The 20771-nt window shown below is 40.5% G+C and overlaps 1 protein-coding gene across 2 annotated transcripts in view; it reads left to right on the plus strand.

Annotated features, from left to right (window-relative positions):
- LOC113122785 (nuclear factor of activated T-cells, cytoplasmic 1-like) overlaps positions 1 to 20771 on the plus strand; it is a 58297-nt gene that overhangs the window by 15246 nt on the left and 22280 nt on the right. For both annotated transcript variants that reach the window (XM_026294345.1, XM_026294347.1), the window contains exons 4-8: positions 1671 to 1873; positions 5431 to 5603; positions 6698 to 6838; positions 15218 to 15273; positions 17245 to 17377. In XM_026294345.1, coding sequence (XP_026150130.1) covers positions 1671 to 1873; positions 5431 to 5603; positions 6698 to 6838; positions 15218 to 15273; positions 17245 to 17377 — 706 coding nt within the window. The remainder of the gene's footprint in view (positions 1 to 1670; positions 1874 to 5430; positions 5604 to 6697; positions 6839 to 15217; positions 15274 to 17244; positions 17378 to 20771) is intronic.

The raw sequence follows: 20771 nt of genomic DNA on the forward strand, positions 1-20771 counted from the left end.
ACCAAGCTTCCTCTTCCTTGCACTCCCATCCCTGACCACCCTCACAGGTAATTATAAACCTATTAATCAGATTATGTCATAGGTTACATATGGTCTGCATTTTGCTATATGACTCAGTCTGTTAGATAAACAGCAGGGGTCTTTTATTCCATTCGGCGATACCACTGTTTTCACTCGGATCGAGCACAAAAAAATTGGTCTGAATTGGTGTAATTGACCAATTTTGGTGAACACTGGTCTTGAGTAAGTGATCCCTCACAGTAAATGTCACGTGCGGTCAAGTGGCCACAGAGGTCCTCTTGATGAGAAGTTAGTCCTCCTGATTTTTTCTGTACTAGATGAATTCTGCAGCTTCCTGATGGGTTTTAGGTTGGAGAGATTCTTAAGCCCACACCTACATCCGCAACCTTAACCACTTTGTACTGCAAGAAAGAGAAGAAAAAGCATAACCTGGGAGGTCTACAGTGTAAGACCCAGTTCTTCATTATATCCACAGTGGGTTGGCAAATTATTCTGGTCAGAAATCATTCACAAAGTATCGGTTGTCCTTCACCACACTTTAGAATTTGCAACCTTGTCTGTAAGTTTACATTTTGGAGCCATTACACACATACTGTAGACACGATCCAGTTACAGTTTTTATATGAAGCACTGCTGACCCCAAAGACAACAGTCCTTTTCAAACTATGCATGGCTGTGGAGTTTTCCTTCTCTTTTTTAAAGATCTGATCTTTTTATTAGTTGAGCAGTAGTAGCTAATGGAGGCCTGCTACAGGAAGTGGTAGTTGTTTGAAGTGGTGGTTCTGATACAGGAGTCTCTTTCATCACAGTGGGACACAGTCTCTGAGCTTTAATGGAAATCATAATGCATGTTCATAACTGCTGAAAGGCAAAGGGGCTGGATCCTGTCTGCGTGCCAAACTCCATGAAGTTTTTTTTACTGTTATTACCTGTCATGTTTAGGTTTAGTTTTCTCAATTTGTCCACTTCTGTGGCTACAGTATTAAGAAACATCATTCCATTCGTAATTTGTTGAAAATTGGCATGGCATGACTTTCACTCTTTTACCTTGACACTAATTATGTTAAAGTGTAATTGTCCAAAGTCTAAATTTTGATTTCAGACTGTATTTATATAGGGAAATTGATATGAAATAATCAGCTTCATAAGATGGTGAGCATCACATGGCCAAGCAAATCTTAAAGCATACTTGAGATGATTGTCCTTGTTTTTTATTGTCTAATTAAGAGTCACTCCACACTGAGTCACTGCTGACAACTTGCCTCTTTTTAAAAATAGTAAAGGCAAGACTTTAATGAACAGTGAAATGGTAGGAAGACAGTTTCTCCATCAGCCTCTATGTCTCTGTACCCAGGAAAGACCTATATATCAAAAACCTTTTTCTCCTCTCTGTCTTCAAGAAATGAAAAACTAACTCAGAACAGCAAAAACCACTGAAAACACATCTTCCAACTAGACAAAAAGCAACCAAAGAAAAAGGGCTTATTTTCACATCCCCTCTACCATGTCAGAGCTATCATTAAAGGCTCCTTTAACTATCGGTGGCTGATGTGCATTCAGTCTTTATTTCCTAAATGAGGGTTTGCCCGAGATGGGGGTCTTAAAACCTGATGTTGCTTCTTACCTGGGTTTCTTTGTTCTCCTGCCAGCTTTATGGCTACATGGAAAGCGAGCCACTCACCCTGCAGCTGTTCATAGGGACTGCTGACGACCGCCTCCTGCGTCCACATGCCTTCTACCAGGTCCACCGTATCACTGGCAAAACCGTGTCCACTGCCAGCCACGAAGTAATGCAATCCAACACCAAAATTCTGGAGATCCCTCTGCTGCCTGAAAACAACATGAGAGCCATGTGAGTGCTTTTAGATCTCCATAAGTCACCTATCAGTCTTTTTCTTGCCACAGTTTTCCGGGGTATAACCACTTTTTTAAAATACACACAAAACACACTTTTATTTTCTAACAGCGCCTTCATCATTGCTTTGACTCTACAAACAGAATGCCTGATGATAGGCACTGTACAGAGCTTTCTTCTATACAGTCCTTAATGAATGTAGGGTTTTCATCCCAAGAGAAGCATGAGTCAAAGAGGTGAGATGAGTATTTCAGTGTTGACACAGTTCATGGGTGACTGAATTCAGAGCAATGCGTGCAGGAACTCTAAAAGCAAAACGAAAATGTCCAACCAGTAGTTAATGTGGAAATCTAAAGCACATATCTACAAAAAAGACATAACAACCACACCAGAAACACTGTCAGTCCCATCGTCCACCAGTACTGTATAATGTCTCATTATATTAGGATTGGCCAATGTTTACCTGCATGATAACTAAATTAAGACATCACTACTGAACCAACATGTCGACTGAAAGAAATACTACACCCTAAAATTATTATTTGGATAGTCGGTGCAATTACACGCAGTCCCAGGCCTGAAATATGCGATGAATAACACTTGCATTCATTAGGAGCAGAGCTGGCATTTACATTAGCCGGTTAGCAATAGCAAAACAAGGTTGATTGATGACAATTAAAAGGTGTAAAGGTATAAAAAAAAAAAAATCACATATGACTCTTGTAGAAGAATTGAAGTCTTGCACTGTATGCTTAGTAAAACCTAAACAAACATAGGTGTTTTCACAGCAGACGTTTTTAACAGTAGACATTTTCATAGCAGAAGAAGCCCAGGTGTTACTAATAATATTAACAATGGCTCCGTTCTGTTAAAGTGTAGCAGTAAGCCATGACAGAGTGACAGTGAGCCAACATGCACAATAGCAGTTCCCCCGAAACCAAAACAGCTAATTGGAACTCAGACATCATTACCGTTATTATGCTCACCTGTGTTTTTCCTACAGTGACATGCCAAAATGTCTTCTGTGAATAAAAAAAAAAAAGCCTGTTTTTAAATTACCAGCTGGAAGACAACCATGACCAGAAAGTACCTTCCATGATAGGGCTATGTGAGTAGACTACATAAGTATGAAAAGTTTGAAAACTTTTAAAAAGTAGCTTTTCTGTGACACAGTGAGCTTCCCTACATAAACTCTCCTTTGTTTGAAGTTTTAATTCTCTTCAGCCAACAAACAGCAATAAACTCTGAAGCAACTAACGGTTGTACTAACGGCCATTATCTGCTAAAATTTGCTACCAAGTGAGTTTGTTAACGTTTTTACCACAAGGCGAGCTAGCTAACAGGCTAATGTGTTCTGCTAATTAGGGAGCTGTCTGTGTGGTCTGCTGGACCTTGAGCTCAAATGAAATGAACAGACTGTATTTCACTTCATGAAAGTGCCATTAGAATCACATGGAGTACTCAACTAAATATAACCTTAGTTTAATTTTAAAAACATTAATATCAGTTTGTTAGACTGAGATAAATTAACAATAGGCCTCTCTTGTCCCCTTCTCTGCCCCATCCACAGGCTTGCAGTATGCCTTAGGGTGTGCTCTGCAGTTCGTCCAGGCAGTAGCTCGTGTCCTGGGGCTCCATTCAGACTAGGCAGCAGAGAGTTTATTGGACTGGGGCCCAGAATTCTGTGTTATGGATAAAACAACTGTATCTGAACATAGGTTACATAAGGCATAATGTTTATCCTTCACAGCCTCAAATTGAAAATACTTACTTGTTATAAAAAGAATTAGTAATGATTTAATGCATCTCTGTTTTGTTTAGACATATCTGAATGATTGTTTAAATGTATGATATTATGCAGATATTTATGGGACATGGAGTTTCCTGAGTGCACAATGGCCTTGTTTAGTTAGGCATGGATGATTTTAACATGCGTATGGCCTTACAATATCAGTTTCCTTAAATCCTACAATATACCTTACATTGTATCATATTTATATTTACCTCAAACAGAGTGACTTAATGTATCCCTAGGTATGAATATGACACTTCATAACCCTCAAAGGAAGAAGTTTCTTTTTCCCTTTGTCATCAGCACCCATGCTAAAAGAAGAGGAGTGAAATTTAAAATGTAAAAAGTAGTTGTCTATCTCCCCTGACTATCTGAAAGGTCAAATACAAAGAAAAGCCCTTAACAGTCGTTTTCCACTAGGCTGTTAAACTGTCTTCTTGATAAAGCAGCATCTAGCCTGCTGCACTCGTGCCAGCAATCATTTGCTTGCTGTGTGGGATGCAGACTGTTGAGAACCTCAGACAGTTTCAGTCTGTCGTTACACCTTTAGGAAAGTTCATCTCATACATTAGAATAGTTTAATTTAAAGTAGCATATTCTTTTCTACAAATTACAGTATTATCATAAACACTTTTAAACCAATCAGCAAGGTAACTCCTAGTATAGGAGTGATGATAGTGAAAGATTTTTAGATCACATACTTAGCATGGATTATTATACTGCTGCCACATAGACACTTTAGTCTATCTAAACATTTATTTAATATTTTACTATCCCACATCTCAGGTTATATAGTCCATGAAAAGTGACTTTAAACTAGACCATGTGTCTGTTATCTTGTTTTAAAACCATGACCACATTCTTATATCATCCAAGACTGATAAGGAGTGTCTGGTCAGAAAGACATGTTATTTTTTTCTTATTTATTCAGATTGTCTGAACTGAAGTCAAGGGGAAATTGATGGATGCAAACCCTGACCTTTACCATGTTGTAAGATTAGTGGCTCAATAGCTACCACGTAAAATAATTGAAATGCCAACCATATGCGGTTTGTATTCCCTCACTTTTTAACAGCCATGCTAGTTTTATTTAAATTCATGAAAGGCCATGTCTGAATAAACCAAGAAAAGAGAAGGAAAACTGACCCTTTTACCTGCAAAATTGTGAAATTAAATAAATAAAGAGAGCTCAGAGAGGGGTCTGCTGCTGCACATGGCAATGATCAACAAGAAGTTCAAACCGTAAATGTATGAAGTGTACTGTTTGAATAGTGTGTAAGCACTGGGCAGGATTAGTGGACTCAGATAGCGATAAAGTGACTTTGTGTGTACTGACTGCAGCTGATGGGATCTTGTATGATAGTGATAAGCCATGATGTTCTTAGTCCAGAGAATTCCTCCAGTGAACTGCTAATTCTTGGACCTCTGTCACCCTTTAAAATTATGATGTGAAGTCACAGATGACTGTCTGACTCTGTCTTTGATGACATGTTGGATTAATAATGGTACAGTCATGCTCCAGTGAACTTCCAGAGCATGATCTGTAACACCAGCAGGGATTTCACTGCTGGTCCTAATGCACAGCAAATCAGCACAGAGTTGTGATTCAAAGAACTGTCCATTTCTGCCTTTACTCTATGATAGCATAGAGGTTTGTCTTAAAACTATAAATACTAAACTTAATCTTTACATTCTCTTGTGTATATAGAATGTCATCTTTGAAATGTGATGTTAAATTTTCCCTTCACTGCCTGTGTCCCAGAATTGATTGTGCAGGGATCCTGAAGCTACGTAATTCAGACATTGAGCTTCGCAAAGGAGAAACAGACATCGGCCGTAAAAACACACGTGTGAGGTTGGTGTTCAGGGTGCACATGAACCAGCCCAACGGCAGGACAGTGTCCTTACAGACTGCCTCCAACCCCATTGAATGCTGTAAGTCTCACGCACTAACACAGAAATAAATTCACAAACTTGCACACCTTTTCTCTTGGCTTTCCACTTAAGCAAAAGGTGGCATCTGTTGGTGTAATCCAATAACCTGAGCTACTATTTTATTATCCACTGGAGCAAATGCAGTGCCTGTGCACCAAAAAACCTTTATATGATCAAAGCAATTTGCTAAGGCAATAGATGCATTGTATATGTTGCCAGACACGTGATATCTATCCCAATTTCAATTTTATGACTGAATGTGCAAGGTACTGTGGTAAGACTACCCCCTCAGCACAGGTTCCACAAAGGTCATCTGCTGGCCCTAGTTTCTGCATCGTTGAATTAGCGCATTGAAAGAAAGCTCTGTTTCTCTCTGTTTTGTCAGTCATTTGTGTATGTAAGTGTGATGTTATTTGCACCCACGGAAGCCAATAAAAGTTAAACATGGTGAAATATGGGCTGGCATTATAGTTTATGATCCAAAGTGGATTTTAACCCAAGTTAATGTATCGATAAGTTTATTTAGTAAGACTTGTTTAGTGCTTTATTGAGCCCCTATTTGTAAATTATGCGACTGTAAATCTGTTCACCTATTCCTAGAGGTCAAAAATAACCATCCATCCATTCATCCATCATCTATACCCACTTATTCCCAACCAGGGTCACAAGGATCTGCTGGAGCCTATCCCAGCTCTCCTGGGGTGAAAGGCAGGGGTACACCCTGGACAGGTCACAGTCCATCGCAGGACTCAAAAATAATTAGTTAATCACATTTATATAAAGCAGAGACAGGTGGTTGGCCGTAGGCTTCTCAATGGAAAATAATGACTAGTGATCTGACCATGAAAATATTGTTTTGATCAGTTGTCTGCCTTTATCGATGCCATTTAAAGAGCAGCTGTTGGCTGAAAATCTCTTAGCTAGGGGTCATGAAATCATCATAATAAAATTGATAAGTCTGTTTAGCTAACCAAGAACTGCTGTTTTATTGGCTGTAAGCTGGGCTTGTGCTTCTCAGCATCGAGGGAGATCAGCAGTGAGTTTATGTGTTCTCACACACCAAACTGAAATGTGTGTGTGTTTCCTCTCAATAGCTCAGCGCTCAGCACAGGAGCTTCCCTTGGTGGAGAAGCAGAGTGTGGACAGTTACTCTGCCACCGGAGGCAAAATGATGCTCCTGAGTGGTCTCAACTTCCTCCCTGACTCCAAGGTGGTGTTTGTTGAAAAGGCTCAGGGTAAGCGGCAATCACCAGACCATGTTTACTGCCTCTCAATTTCCTTTTGTAATATTTCTTTCAAATGTCTGTCTCCCTCTCTGCCTCAGTCGCATTTCCTCAGTCTCTCTTCCCGTCAAAATAGAGCAGGCCTTGCCAGAGACACATGTGGTGTGCATTAAGCCACTATATTTTTAACCAAAGCGTATTTACATTTGCTGATATTTCCATTGCCTGTTCACTGGTGCTTGCCACAAGTTGAGGAATGAATCACAACCAGGGCATGTGCAATGTCTCTTTTGCTCACTTTCTGTCTCCTCCTCCCTGACTCTTTTACTTTTGGCATTTAACCCTCTCACTTTTATCCCTTCCACTGGATCCTCACTCTTACTACCTTTCACCAATTCATAGTGATTCTTCATTTCTTTGGCCACATTTTTCAGCCAAGTGTCCGCTCTCCCGGGAGGGAGCAATGGTAAAAGCACAACTGATCAAGTTTGCATGCATGTTCATTTCCTTGATTGAACCCAATAAATCACAGAAAAGGTCCAGTGGTACCTCTGAAGTCTGTCTAATACTGCTGCTAATGATGATGAAGAAGAATAAGAAGTAAGGAAGGACAAGGGAGAAAGTCAAAGGATGTTTCTCATCTCTGATTGTAACCACCAGTATATTTCATTTTTCCTAGTGCTGGCTATGGTTAGAAACTCCCTGTTCCACACAAAAATACTCATCACCCCTACACACATCTACACTTTTTCCCTTCTTAGACCTAGGTCACCAAGAGGTTTTTTAAACAGACTAGTAAAATTACAAAACAGACAATATCCCTCTTTGCATGTATTAATGAATGTAGTTTTTATTATTGTGTCTATCACACTGTCCAACTTTAATAGGCTTAAAAACAGAAAGACCTTCATTTTAACAACTGTAAACACAACTAACTTTAAATTATCTTTGCAATATTTGATCTGCGGAATATTTTAGGGCCGTGTTGAAACAACTGAAAAAGTTACTTACAGTATTTTAGTATGTTAGTTAGTATGTTATGGTATTCGTTGGGGAGTTGGGAGTCAGAGGTGGGTGAGGGGATGCATGGGGTCTCCCTCCTCCTGGCTTTACTTAGACATGGAAGAAAACTCCCTGGAGAAGAAAGCTCATACATACACAACACCTTTGCCTTTCCACCCTGTTATTTGACACTTCTGACCTCTTCTAGGTTGCATTTCCCTTCTTTCACCTCAGTCTCTTGTCCTCTCTGTCTGCTTTGGGTACTCTGCTTCCCCCTTTTCTCTCTTTGCCTCACCATTTGTTCTTCTTACCTCTAGCCTTGATACCCGTTAAAGACATTAGCCGGTGTAGAGTTCCGCATTAGCGGGATCCCCATGATTGTGCTTGCCATCAAAATTTCAGTGGTTTGTTGTCTGTCTCTGTGGTGTCGAGGAGAGAGAGCAAGTTTGTCTACTTGGTTTGCTTTTATGTAAATTTTAATGACCAACCATTTCCAGGGACTCCTAAGTCACAAATCCCATTACAAACAGACCTGCACACTCTACACACATATGCACACAGAAAAACACACACATCACTCACTAATGGCAGCTATCTATGAGCAAGTATGAGTGTGGAAAAGTACTTATGCCCAAATATACTGCAAAGTATTGTCTTTTGGCATTTTAATCAGAGAATCCTGCTGTTTCATGAAGCTTCTGAGACTTAACATTTCTCTGATTGTTGATTTAAAAAGACCAAAGTGGGATGAGGAAAAAAATAACCCAATAAAATTATAATTATATTACAGATTTTCTATAACTTTGGTTTTATTTTCCTCTGGAAAAGTTCATGACTAAATGCACCCATGAAATACAGAGCATCGCACCGCAATAATTACCACTCGCAGACGTGCACAGAGTGGGACCAACACATGCGCACAAACAGCCAAGCTCTTTGTACAGCACAACACCAATCACTGCTTTTGCCACAGTGGTGACAGCCATTACTGTTGCTGCCATCAAAGGTCAGCACGGCTGCTCACTTTCCAAAATTGACTCCAATAAACACCTTCCAGAAAATTCCACAAATCCTGGGGAGCAACAAACGGTTTTTGAAAGTCCCAGTCCAACTTGTGTGAATAATTATACACAGTTAAAATAATCCACGTTGAGTCAGAGGGAGATCACACACAGTACAAAAACCTATTAGCACAACTGAGATAGCAATAAAATCATAAATACATGCATTTCTGCTTTTTGCACACTGAAGGACACAGCTGCCACTCTGCAGGGTGTGATGAAAGATTTTTAAAGCTGAAAATAAATAAAACAATGCAAATAATTCAGAAGCAAATTAAGATATAAATGGTTTCTTTTAAAGTAAGGTACTTTATATATGAGACTGTCCGTCCATTAGAAAATAACCATAGGTTAAGTGACATCAGGCAGTCATGTGAGACAGCATTAATCGTTTCAGTAAAAGTGACAGAGCCCATAGTGGCTCCTCCTCCTCTAATAGTTTACCATAACATTGTGACAGCAAAAATAAATTATTTATTTTTCAAAAAGTGATTTTTGAGAGTTTATTTGTGCCATATGTCCAGCTGTACGGGCACTAATTCAGCAAAACCTCTGATGGGGAAAAAAAAAAACCTATATGGCTGCTTAGATTTGAAGACTTGATTTTATATATTTTACCTAAAAACATTAGCATTTCTAATGTGAGCATAAAGTATTGTGTGCTTTAATAGTGACAAATACATTTAAACCACAGTTTCCCTCTGCCCCTCTTTTGTTGACAATTTAATCTTCCTTTCGTTCTCTGTTGTTTTGATTGTCTGTTTGCCACCCCCACTCCCCCCCCTCCCCAACTGAGATGTCTCCAGTATCAAATGAGCAGAGCTCATAGCTGTTGCCACTGCAGAAGAAGACCTTAATGAGCCTTGAAAAATAATTACTTCTACTTTTCAAGTGCCACGTCCATCCCCACTGCTCCACTTCATCACCCACAGGATAACTGATGCAAACTCTGTGCATCCACCACATGTGCATGTGTGTATTTGTTGTTGTGTATTGTGCGCCCACTATCTCTGTTGGCCTCTGGGCCTGTTTGCGTTTTGCAGTAGGAAGTGTTTTCAGTGAGCCATCCGTGAGGGACTCCCTGTAGAGGGGTGAAACGGAAAAGATGGGACCTTCAGAGGCTAGACAGAGAGAAGAGGAAGAGATAGGCAGGAAAAGACAGGGCTTCCTTAGAAATCCTGCTTATGACCTCGCGTACTGAGAGTGTACAGCAAGGAAACAGTCATAGCCTGACCTGAAGTTGGCTCTTGTTTCGTGAATGAAGTGTATGGTCCCAACTAAAGGTTTTATATATCCTTGCGACTTTAATATATTATCATTATTTATCCATTAGTGGAATATTGGATACAGCTACACTTTCTTGTTTTTAGGAAAGTGTAGCACGTAGCAGGGACAGCAAGTTCATCAGCTTGTAGCTAGATGAGATCTCAAGAACTTCAAATCCACATTTCTGCTTTTGCTGCAATGTAAACATTCTTCAACATTCAGTGGTAATTATTGTTGACATGTCATTTTAATAGGCCATTTTTTTCTCTGCAATGGAGAATTGTACCTCTCACAAACCCACAACGTGGGTATTTTTGAAACTTTCCATCTTCTTTAGCATTGTTGTGCTTAGTTTGGTTTTTCTGTTATTTTTATCATGTGTATGTGTTGAGGTTGTGTCAATGTTTTGGTTCACCCAAACCACTCTTTTGGCACATGTGTAGGAAGACATACCTGGCGCACCTATTGCAGTGTGTGTTCTGGCTTGCCCTGCTTTCCATGGATGGAATGAATGCTAGAGGCAGGGAAAATAGAGGGAGAGAGAGACAAACAGAGAGAGAGAGAGAGAGACAGAGAGCTGGGGAAAGCCTACGCTCTGACTCAGAGGGGAGGTGAGGGAATTCCCTGGTGAGCTGGATAGTTTTTACATCTGGTTGGATTGGAGTGTTGCCTGGAGCTCGGCAGCACCGTGCAGCTTGGGCTGGCTGCAGCAGAGAGAAGTCTGGTCTTCTCCTCCTCTGCTTCAGGCTGGGCGAGCTCACAGCCAAGACCAAGAGAATCCTGAGTTACAATATATTCAGTAACAATAAGACAGAATGGGCCATTACTATACACCTAGGCTTTTACTTTTGTCATGTGGAACTGCTTCAGCAATACACTGTAAGATCTGGATTCTCAGTCCTTGCCAATTTGTGCAACCCAGACCTTACAGGATACTATCTACACTCTTAGAGTTCAAAGACTATTTATACTACACTTCATCGGACATGTCTTCCTTGGGCAAGTCTAAACACTGGACGACCTGGTGGACACATTGAGCTTTGAGTGCTATGTCTAGACGGCCCTTTGCTCCAGGCTTGGATAACGTGTTTGTAGTCTTGGCACTATGACACTGTATGGACAACCCCCAGCCCTGCTTCAGGTCAGAGATTAGATACATGAGTTACAGTATTCAGTCTATTAGCCTGGCATACTGTACCACAATCAGTAATTATGTAGATTATAATAACTGTCGTTCTATGTGGAAACCTGTAACAGGGGCTTAACGTCTCATCCTCCTTTGCCATCCCCAATAAAGTGAAGCCGCTGCACACCTGAGCCTATGTGAAATGCATGATATTCAAGAAGAGCAATCCATAAAATACAACGTTGCTGCCCTTTTAATGGGATTAATTTGGCTTGTTGAGCCTATAGTATAAAAACTTTGTGTTCACATGGATCTATATTTAAACTTAAGGTGAAGCCTATGGACTGAGTTTGCCTCTCATCCTCCACTGTTTTTTATGTAGTCAACATTTTAGAAGCCAGTTGTGTAAGAAAGCTAGGTGTATCCCTCTGGACATGTCTATACATCAAAGAAAGCTTCTAGATCATAACCACATCACAACAGATGTCTAGATTGTCCTGTGGCCTCCACCCTTTTTCTCAGACCTGCTGAGACATGCTATAGAAAGAAAAGATTACAAATCAGAGAAACACTTTCTGAGGCAGATCCTAAGGAATGCTCCCACCACGTGATCCAGATAGTGCTATATCTTGATGAAATGTTGCACAGTGTTTGGATTTTCTGTCTTATTTGACATCAAACTAAAGACAATACCAAATACCAGTGCAGCATCTACCTACACTCATCACCATACATTCAGTTTGAGAATTTGTTTGGAGATTTCTATGCTATGACCCTGTGATATACTGCACCATGAAACACAGCATGCAAAGCACCCAGACCTTGATGTATTCTTTGTGAACCCTGTACACCCCACAAATATTATACAATTGTAAAAGTCTGGCAGATCTTCCAGTCATCACTCTGGGTCTTCAGACAATGCCACACAGCTGGAGCCTTGATAAAAGGATAAAATCTGACTCCACTGACCACCATCCTTAGCCTGTTATACAGTCCCTATTATAGTATATACCAAGAATAACTCACTTCCTCACTATAAATCCATCACAGGTCTACTGTCAGGTCATAATTTATACGGAAGCTTCACAATCAAAAACAGATCCACATTTCTCCAATTTCACCAGTCCTCAGATTGGCAGAAGCCAGGTGCTTCACAGAAGAAGCAGCTGTACCTCAGGGATCAGTCATGGGGGAACCCCTTTGCCCTTTTGGCTTTGCTCTTCGCTGGACAGCAAAGTAGTTGCCGTGAAAATATGTGTATAATTACAGAAGCATGTTCAGGTAGCAGCAGCAGACTTGTATTAAAAGAGTAAATAAAGTAGATGTATGTAAACAGAAAAGAGGAAAATACTCCTGCAAGTCATCTCTGGACAGAAACATAGAAGCATAATATGTCTGGGTTAATTCACAAGACAACATTCACAATTAAACATGTGAATCATATTTTCCATTCTCAAAAACATTAAAGTGAACTCTCTTTGGGCAATGGAAGTTGTTGTGTACTAAGTAACACCTCTTAGCAGGAACAACTGTCTGTCTGTGTATAAAAAGTTCTAAAGATGTCAGTACTCAGATTTCTGAGGCTTTGTAAAAGAAAGTTATAGGTGTGAATATAAAACCAAAGAAGGACATAGTCTCTACATCTTTGGTCAGTACAAATATAATCTGTAAGAGAATATGTTTGTTACTATAACAGCAGCACTGTTGCAGCATTGGGTTGTCAAGAACTGAAGAAGAGATGACTCTAAGAAGCCTCACCCTACATGCTGTCTAACTGCCTGATGAATGAGTGTGTTGTCCTGGATGTCTCTGTTGGTGTTAGTAGATCTCATTTGCACAAGTGAGTCACAGACAGATTATTGGTTTACCTTCCAGCACAAAGGAGCATGTTTCTATAGAATGTGCACTTGCATGTGTCCATTCATTTCTCAGTTTAACTGTGACTGGTTTACATCAAGGCTTCTCTAGACACAGCTCTTATACACCTATTGTTTTGTGCTTCCCCATCTAATCATTCACGGTGAAGGCCAGGACAAAGGTAGAGGATACTGTGGTTGTGTGCGTGCATGTGTCTGCATCTATGTGTGCACAATATGTGTGGGTGGAGGCTGCGTGAAGGAGGAGGTGTTGTCGGGAACAGAAGCATTTTGCAGATGTTGCAGGGAAAAAGGAGTGAATGGAAAGTTCTGTGGTTATCAGTTGTACAGCGCTCCGTGACTCGCAAAGGTATGCCACATGTGGCCCCATCCCAGCTCAGTCTTTTTTGATTTACTAAGTCTGATGGAGCAATCATTAAAAAGTTTGGATATAAAAAGTGAGAGTAAACATCAAGAGGAAGGTAAAGAGAGAAACAGAAGGGAAGTTTGAAAAACATGTTTACTAGTAGAAGTTAGGTTGACGTCGTAGTCTAAGGTTTCCCTCTTGGAGTGTGTCCCAGAGCGGAGGCGGGTGAGAATCCCTCTTGGTTCCCCTAGACGTAACATGAGGAACGCTCATCTCTCTCTGTCTCTCTCCCTTTCTCTGACCTTCTCCTTGTCTGTGCTTGCTCTAATTGCCCTTCCATCCCTACTTTCTTACTCAGCCACTTCACAGCATTGTGTGCCTCATTATTTTGTGCATCTCAATCACCTGCCACATGCACAATGTCACCGGCGGTTCTTTAGGCACATCACCCTATTCCCAATTCATCCACATCATCTCCATCACAGTGAGGCACATTTCTCCATATGCAACTCTTACTGCCCCAGTTCAAATACAAAACCCTTATCTGATCTATTCCCCATCTGTTTTCCTCTTTTCCTGAGTTTTAATATGGCCATTTTGGAAAGAGATATCTTCTGATGTTCACTCTCTGAATAATAAAGATGACCACCCGCCCCCACTATCACAGCTCACCAATAATAAACCAAACGTGACTGTGAGCCTAGTCTTTCACTCCCAGCATGATGTTAATAAACATAATGCTTTATACAAAAAACAAAAGGTTGCATCTTCCAGAGCTGCTGGCCCTCTGCTATGAGGTATTTGGCAACTGACTGATTCTCTTATCGAAAGGCTCTTCTTTCCAGAAGCAAAGCACTGCATATTGCTGAATCTGTGAATTTTTAAAAGGCACAGCTGCTGCTTATCCCACTAGCGTACAGTAACAGTGCCACATTGCCCATGCTGTTGCATCACGTGTCGTGCCACTGATACAAAGGCTGTTCTGTGTCACTCCTATTTCTGACAGCTCTAATGAGTCATCAGCTCTGAAAAAAAGGAAAAAGAAATGGCACTGTGGTTGGTGCTGATTGCCCTAGCAGAGCCCAAAGCATCTGTTCGCTAAGGTGTGGCATGAAATCACAGAGAAAACCCAAAGAATGTGAACTGACCTTTTTCAGGCTCCCAACAGCTGCTGTAGCACAGAGGCCTTTTATTGCATGGCAGCAAGGGAAACCTTACCACATGATGGGGATGAGAAAAAAAGAGAACAACTCGTTTTTTTGTTCGTTTTGTTTTTGCAATTTTACAAAGTTTACAAGAATCTAATCACAGATTTCATGATAGGACAAAAATATGCTTTTATAAAATATATTGATTATTTTATGTATAAAATATAAAATAATGAAAAATAATTAGCAGTGTTTTTTTAGTGTAAAACTGAAGGACATTTCAAAACTTAAAGTGCCAATGAATCATTTCAGAACTTGAAACTTCAAATGTTTGGCATTTTTGCTCGATTAACAATTTACTGATTAGCAAATTATTGTTGTACTACACTGAACTAAATGCTAAAAACTATATGAGTCTACCCACATTCAAATGAAATATCTCTTCTTCTTTACTGATATGAGTATCATCTGCAGATTACAGCCATTTAAAGTCCATCTTGTTTTAATAATGGTGCAGTTCATAATGATCATTAATAAATGTTCTATTTTATTCTTTTGTCAATAGATGGGCATCATCTGTGGGAGACAGAAGCCAAAGTTGACAAGGACTCTGTCAAATCTGTAAGTGCACCTCACTGGCGTGACTCTAGAAATGCTTCAGTCCTCCTCTCCCTTGACACTTTCTCCTATCGTCTCCCTGTCTCCTCCTCATCTGTCTCCTGTAATGATGTAACTTTTGCTAAGACATTACCAGTTGCAACACAGACAATGAGGATTAGCCCATGCAATCCTTAATGGAATTTTCACAAAATCTCTGTACCTAACGGAACGTAAACACAGGTGGTCATTCTGTTTTGCATCTATCAAGCACAAAAACACATACATGAATTACAACAGAGAAGCATAGCCATGCACATGCACATACACACACACTCTCTCTCTCTCCTTCATGCCACAGCCGTCGCAGCATAGCTAGGCCTTTAGTTCACAGTAAAGTGTATTGGTGTGGTAAATAGGACTCTAAAACCTTGTCTGCGATGGGATCATGCAGCCAAGAATGGATTATGCATATGCTTTTACCTGCTGCTTTTCACAAGAGTTGTAATGAGAAAATAAACCAGTGCACTCATTTTACTGGTTTTTCGGTCACACATTAAGACTCTATAAATATAAAATGAAGCAAAAAGTAATCATCAAGCGAGAGAATGAAGCAAATGTTCTACGTGTCACAGAAAGCTGCTCATGCTCTGGAGTTAATTAAGATTTCACTGCACTTCGTTAGGTCTGCTTTCTGTGTGGAGATTAAAGTACTGGAACTGCGAGAACCTGTTTGCTTTTGTGTGATGACAGTATGTTTTGAATAGCCGATGCCTTTCATCAGCACCGTCTCGTCCTCCCTCCTCCCCACAACCCCTCCCCATTTTGTGTAAACTAACTGAGGCAATTTACACATGCACCGAGTCTAAAATAAACCATTCGCATCTAAATGCTGCAACTTCAGGGTGTTTTTCTCCTTGTTGTTGCTGTTATTTCACTAAGGTAAATTACTTGGTTGCATCAGGAGAGTAAATTTGAACTCTTATGTCTAATTGGTCTGTAGGGCTGGCTGGTGTGCTATGGCTGGAGTCCCAGATGCTGGAAAATTAGCAGGCGTGCAAGGCAAGGGGTAGCAGTGTGGGGAGGCGAGTTCGATGAAAGACAAATACTGCAGTGTGTTTATTTGTAGATCTAACAAACAAGTGTGGAGTGAACTGCAAGGGAACACTGGCCTTCGTCTTATGTTGCCACCAGACTACTTTTAAAGTGCTACAGCCTGCCTTCCTGACTGTGTTTTTATTGCTGTCCAGAGTGCGCTGACTTTCTTTGGTTAGGCAAAGCCTTGCGCACGCACACTCAATTAGCCACCTGCATGTTTTCTTTGTCATCATCTGGAAGGCAGACTGTGGCTGACGACTCTGCAACTCCAACCCCCACTCCACTGCTCCTACCTCCCTCTATGCACACTGGTGACCGACATAAACCTGCTTCCTGTCATAATCCACCATTCTGGCCTGTTCAGACTTCCACAGGAGTGAGAGCCACCCCAGGAATTAGACACAACTGTTCAGACAAATTCTCTCCATGTTTCCTTGTCAGAAAGAAAGCAAATCTGAAGTTCACATCCGTCCGGACTTGCTTAGTTCTGGCTTGGGGGGAAAAGGGTGAAAGACGGAGGGTATGGATATGTATGCAAATAATCCATTTTACCTCTGTTCTCTTGTGCTGTATGGAGACATAGCTAAAGCCCTGGTGTTTTTCTCAGACAAACATGGGTAACTGGACCAACCTCCTACTGATGCATCTGCACTGTCCACAGAGTTGATTTAGACCAGATCCCAGTTCAGCCTCTTGGAAACAACTGCAAGCCAGCTATAAAATAAATATAGCAATTGATTACGATGCAGGAAGTCCTAAAACAAATGTATGTTTGGAAAATAACACGAAATAAATGAAAAACTAAATCCAACTAAAGCATGTTATTTTCTGATGGCATAAGCAGGTTTCCTATCTCATAAAAGTGAAATATCTTAGTAAATCTTATTTGTATTTTAGAGCACTCTTGTGGTGGAGATCCCGCCGTACAGGAACCAGAGAATATCCAGCCCGGTGCATGTTAACTTCTATGTCTGCAACGGCAAGAGGAAGAGGAGCCAGTACCAGCGCTTCACTTACCTGCCTCCAAATGGTAATCATCATAAACATTTTCCACCTTTTTATTACCAGTGAGAGACATTTATGTTCTTCACAAGCTGCACACTCTGCATTTATCATGTAGAGTATTTCTCCCAGTCTTGACATTCATTTACTACAGTTTACTGCTGCCCATCAACATGTCAAATTTGTGGTCAGTTGTCAGTCTCTTTTTGACGGTAGACCTGACAACTGCTCTGCTGTAACCTGTGAGTGAGAGCAGAACATGTGAGGTGTGTTTATTTTGTAGTAAGACTGCGTTCCCCAGCAATGAGGTGTACCTGCTGAGTGACAGAGCCTCCAAGCACTGTTGATGTTGAGAAGTCAATCCCCTGGCGACCTGACTTTCACACCCAGCCTCACACAATGCCTGCCCTGGTTCCTAACACACCTACAGACACACAAATATGCCTTCATACACAGAAATTCACACATGCATTTACCAGGCAGTGCTTTGCCCTGTCATTCATGTAGCAACCTAAAAACCCAGAAATATCTCTCTCTGTTTATCTTCTGTCCCTGGATTCAGTGTTTAGAGATGGCTTTCACATTGGAATCTGAAGAATGAATTGGTAAGAATTTAGAGAAGAGTTCAGACTCAAAATTACAATGAGAGCTATTGACTTTTTCACAATGGACACAGGTGAAACATCAGCTCTGGTATCAATTTCAATGTCAAGCATCCTGCCAGAATACTGTAATTTTATCTTTAGTCTATCCAAAGAAAACAAACTATGCTTCTCATTTGATCACTGAGTCCTTTGCTTTGGCTGTTGAGCTTTTTCCTCAAGCACTCAGGAGGTCAATGCCTTTCCTCAAATTCTAAACATCTTCTGCTGAACAATTAATGGAGGGTTTCTTCACCCACATTCTCCCAGCTAGTTTAGGGATTCCAACCAGCAACCTTCCAATTATCCAAATCCGTCTCCCTTTCATGATATCCAGTGAAATCCATTACATCAAAACCATGGGATCTTGCTAGGATGGCACATGTTGTGTTTTAGGTCTACTGCTGTTAATAAGATACAGCATTTAGATTATCATCAGATACATATATATATGGCCACAGGAGGTAAGTGATTGAAATTTTGGATGAGGCTCTGAGAAAGAATAGCGCAGGGCCCTATTTGGAGATGACTGATGATATGAAGAACAAGTGCATAGTAGGGAACTGGACCAATGTGAGGTAGACTAACCGTGCCCATATATAGCATATCATTTCCATGTAGTATACTGCCACAAAGAGAGACAGCGAGAGAGGGAAAGAAAGGGATGTAGAGGCTTATCAGCCTCCAGTATGTGTCTCTTAAGTCATTTCCCTGAGCATAAACAGCTCTAATTAAAAGATGACTTGTTGTGTTCTCTCTTTTGCTGCCAAGTACACCACAAGTACAGTGTGGACCACACAAGTAGGGCCAATTTCTTCTCAAAGGAGCATAAGTAACCCACAAGTATTACAGCCAGAGATGAGGAATTCCAACCTTTTGAGTTTTATTTTTAAGATTTACCAGTCTTTTGAAGAGATGCATTAAAAATTACAACATAGTACCTTTGTAAAAGAAAATATCCTGTACTTAAATCAGAGGCTGGTATTACAAATGTGCTGAAAAACAGCTGTGGCAGGACTGCTCTGAGAGCAGAAGCAATCTCATTCAGTGAGAAAACCTTCACACATGATGTCAAAACACACCAAGAGTTTCACCTTGCTCTACATAACACTGTCAATGAGACCATCTTATATTCTAATGTATCATTATAGCGTTTGAGTACCTTGAATAGCAATAATTTAGTTTGAAATTTCTTATTCATGATGGTAGCTGACATAGTGGCTTATCAGTGCTCACTGGCTGAAAAGCGTTCACAAAGAATACTGTATAAACGTTATAATCAGTGTAAACAGACCCTCTGTAGTGATCATGACTGTAATACTTTCATGGTTTAAATGCTGCAACAAAGAATTAGGAAATCCTAGTGAAGCTGTTTGCTTTTGAGGGTTTCAGTTTGTGTATCAAGAATGAGAAACAATCAACACTGTGGGCAGGTAGTCAGGGTGGGCCAGGGGAAGAGGACACCCACACACTTACATTCACACATACACACGCACAGTTGTCAACACTTTTTTGCTCGCTCGTATGAAAAGAGTCTTCCGGCCTGCTGTCCCACTTCAAGCACAGTTGTGGTCTGTGACGTTGTTTAGAGAGAACATTTCTTTCACACTCTGGTGTCTGCTCATCTATAAAAAGGCAAACCCAACCCTTAAAATAGCTTGACTTGTTTGAAACAACGGAAGGATGAAGCAAACACTCTGTTGGTCACAGATACTAGTGAAAACCACCTTTATTTTCCATTCAGGTCATGTGAACACCCTGTTATTTTTGATGCTACTGCAAACACACATATTGTGGCTGATGCATGCATTTGAAGAACTAAAGAAAAAAACATTTTACTATATTGTTTGTCCCTCTCAGTTCAGTCAGACATGTCATTGCAACAGAGACTGTATTGTTCCAGACCTGTACATTTTTATCTTCTCTCAGCCATGCCTTGTCTTCAGAATTATACCAGTACTATCAGACCTCATATGTAAGGAAACATACTGTTGCTCTCATTAGATGACAAAGACAAGCTTGAGTGGTATGAGCAGAGACTTGTTGAAACATTGCCATTATAATGAATTGTGAAGTTTAAACATGATTTGAGCCAATTTTTATCATTAAAAATGTATAGTACAGTTTGCCAGTGAGCACATAGGTCAAATGTTGTTGAACAAAGACCTTGATCTTTTGCTTTCCACAAGCAAAAATAGATTTATTTTAAAGAATTAAAAAAGCTAGATGTCTAAAAAGTACACAAGTTAAGCCAGTTGTTTGCTTCTCATGAATTACTGAATATGGGGTAAAACAGTCTTCAACCAGTGATTCAAAGACATTTGCTGTTGAATGTACCATCAGCAGCATTTGTGGTTCGAGCCTTAATGTTTGTCTATGATGTTGAGATGTACAAGGGTCCTTGTCTGGCTCCTGGAATGAGCCTCGGTTTTCCAAGCTCCCTTCCAATCATTCTTGCGTGTGTAGAAATGTGACGTGTTGCTCTTCAAATAAGAAACAGTTTTCACTGACCACATTAAACAACAGATGCCAAAAAAGTGCTGGCAGTAACCAAAGCTTGAGCAAAGAACTTCTCGGAACCCCTTTATTTTTACAGGCCATTTGGAGATTCCTTTATAATATCAAGTTCTATTCTTAACACAAATGGGTGCTGACTATCTCTCCCACACTCCCTCCTATCCCTCGCATCGGTTTGTGGTTGGAGCTTGAGACTGGAGGGGGGGGCGGGGGGAGACTCAGAAACATGTTCTATGACACATACAGGAAAAGTTAGCAAACCAC

This window comes from Mastacembelus armatus, chromosome 16 (genome assembly GCF_900324485.2).
Source record: "Mastacembelus armatus chromosome 16, fMasArm1.2, whole genome shotgun sequence".
NCBI classification, from domain to species: Eukaryota; Metazoa; Chordata; class Actinopteri; order Synbranchiformes; family Mastacembelidae; genus Mastacembelus; species Mastacembelus armatus.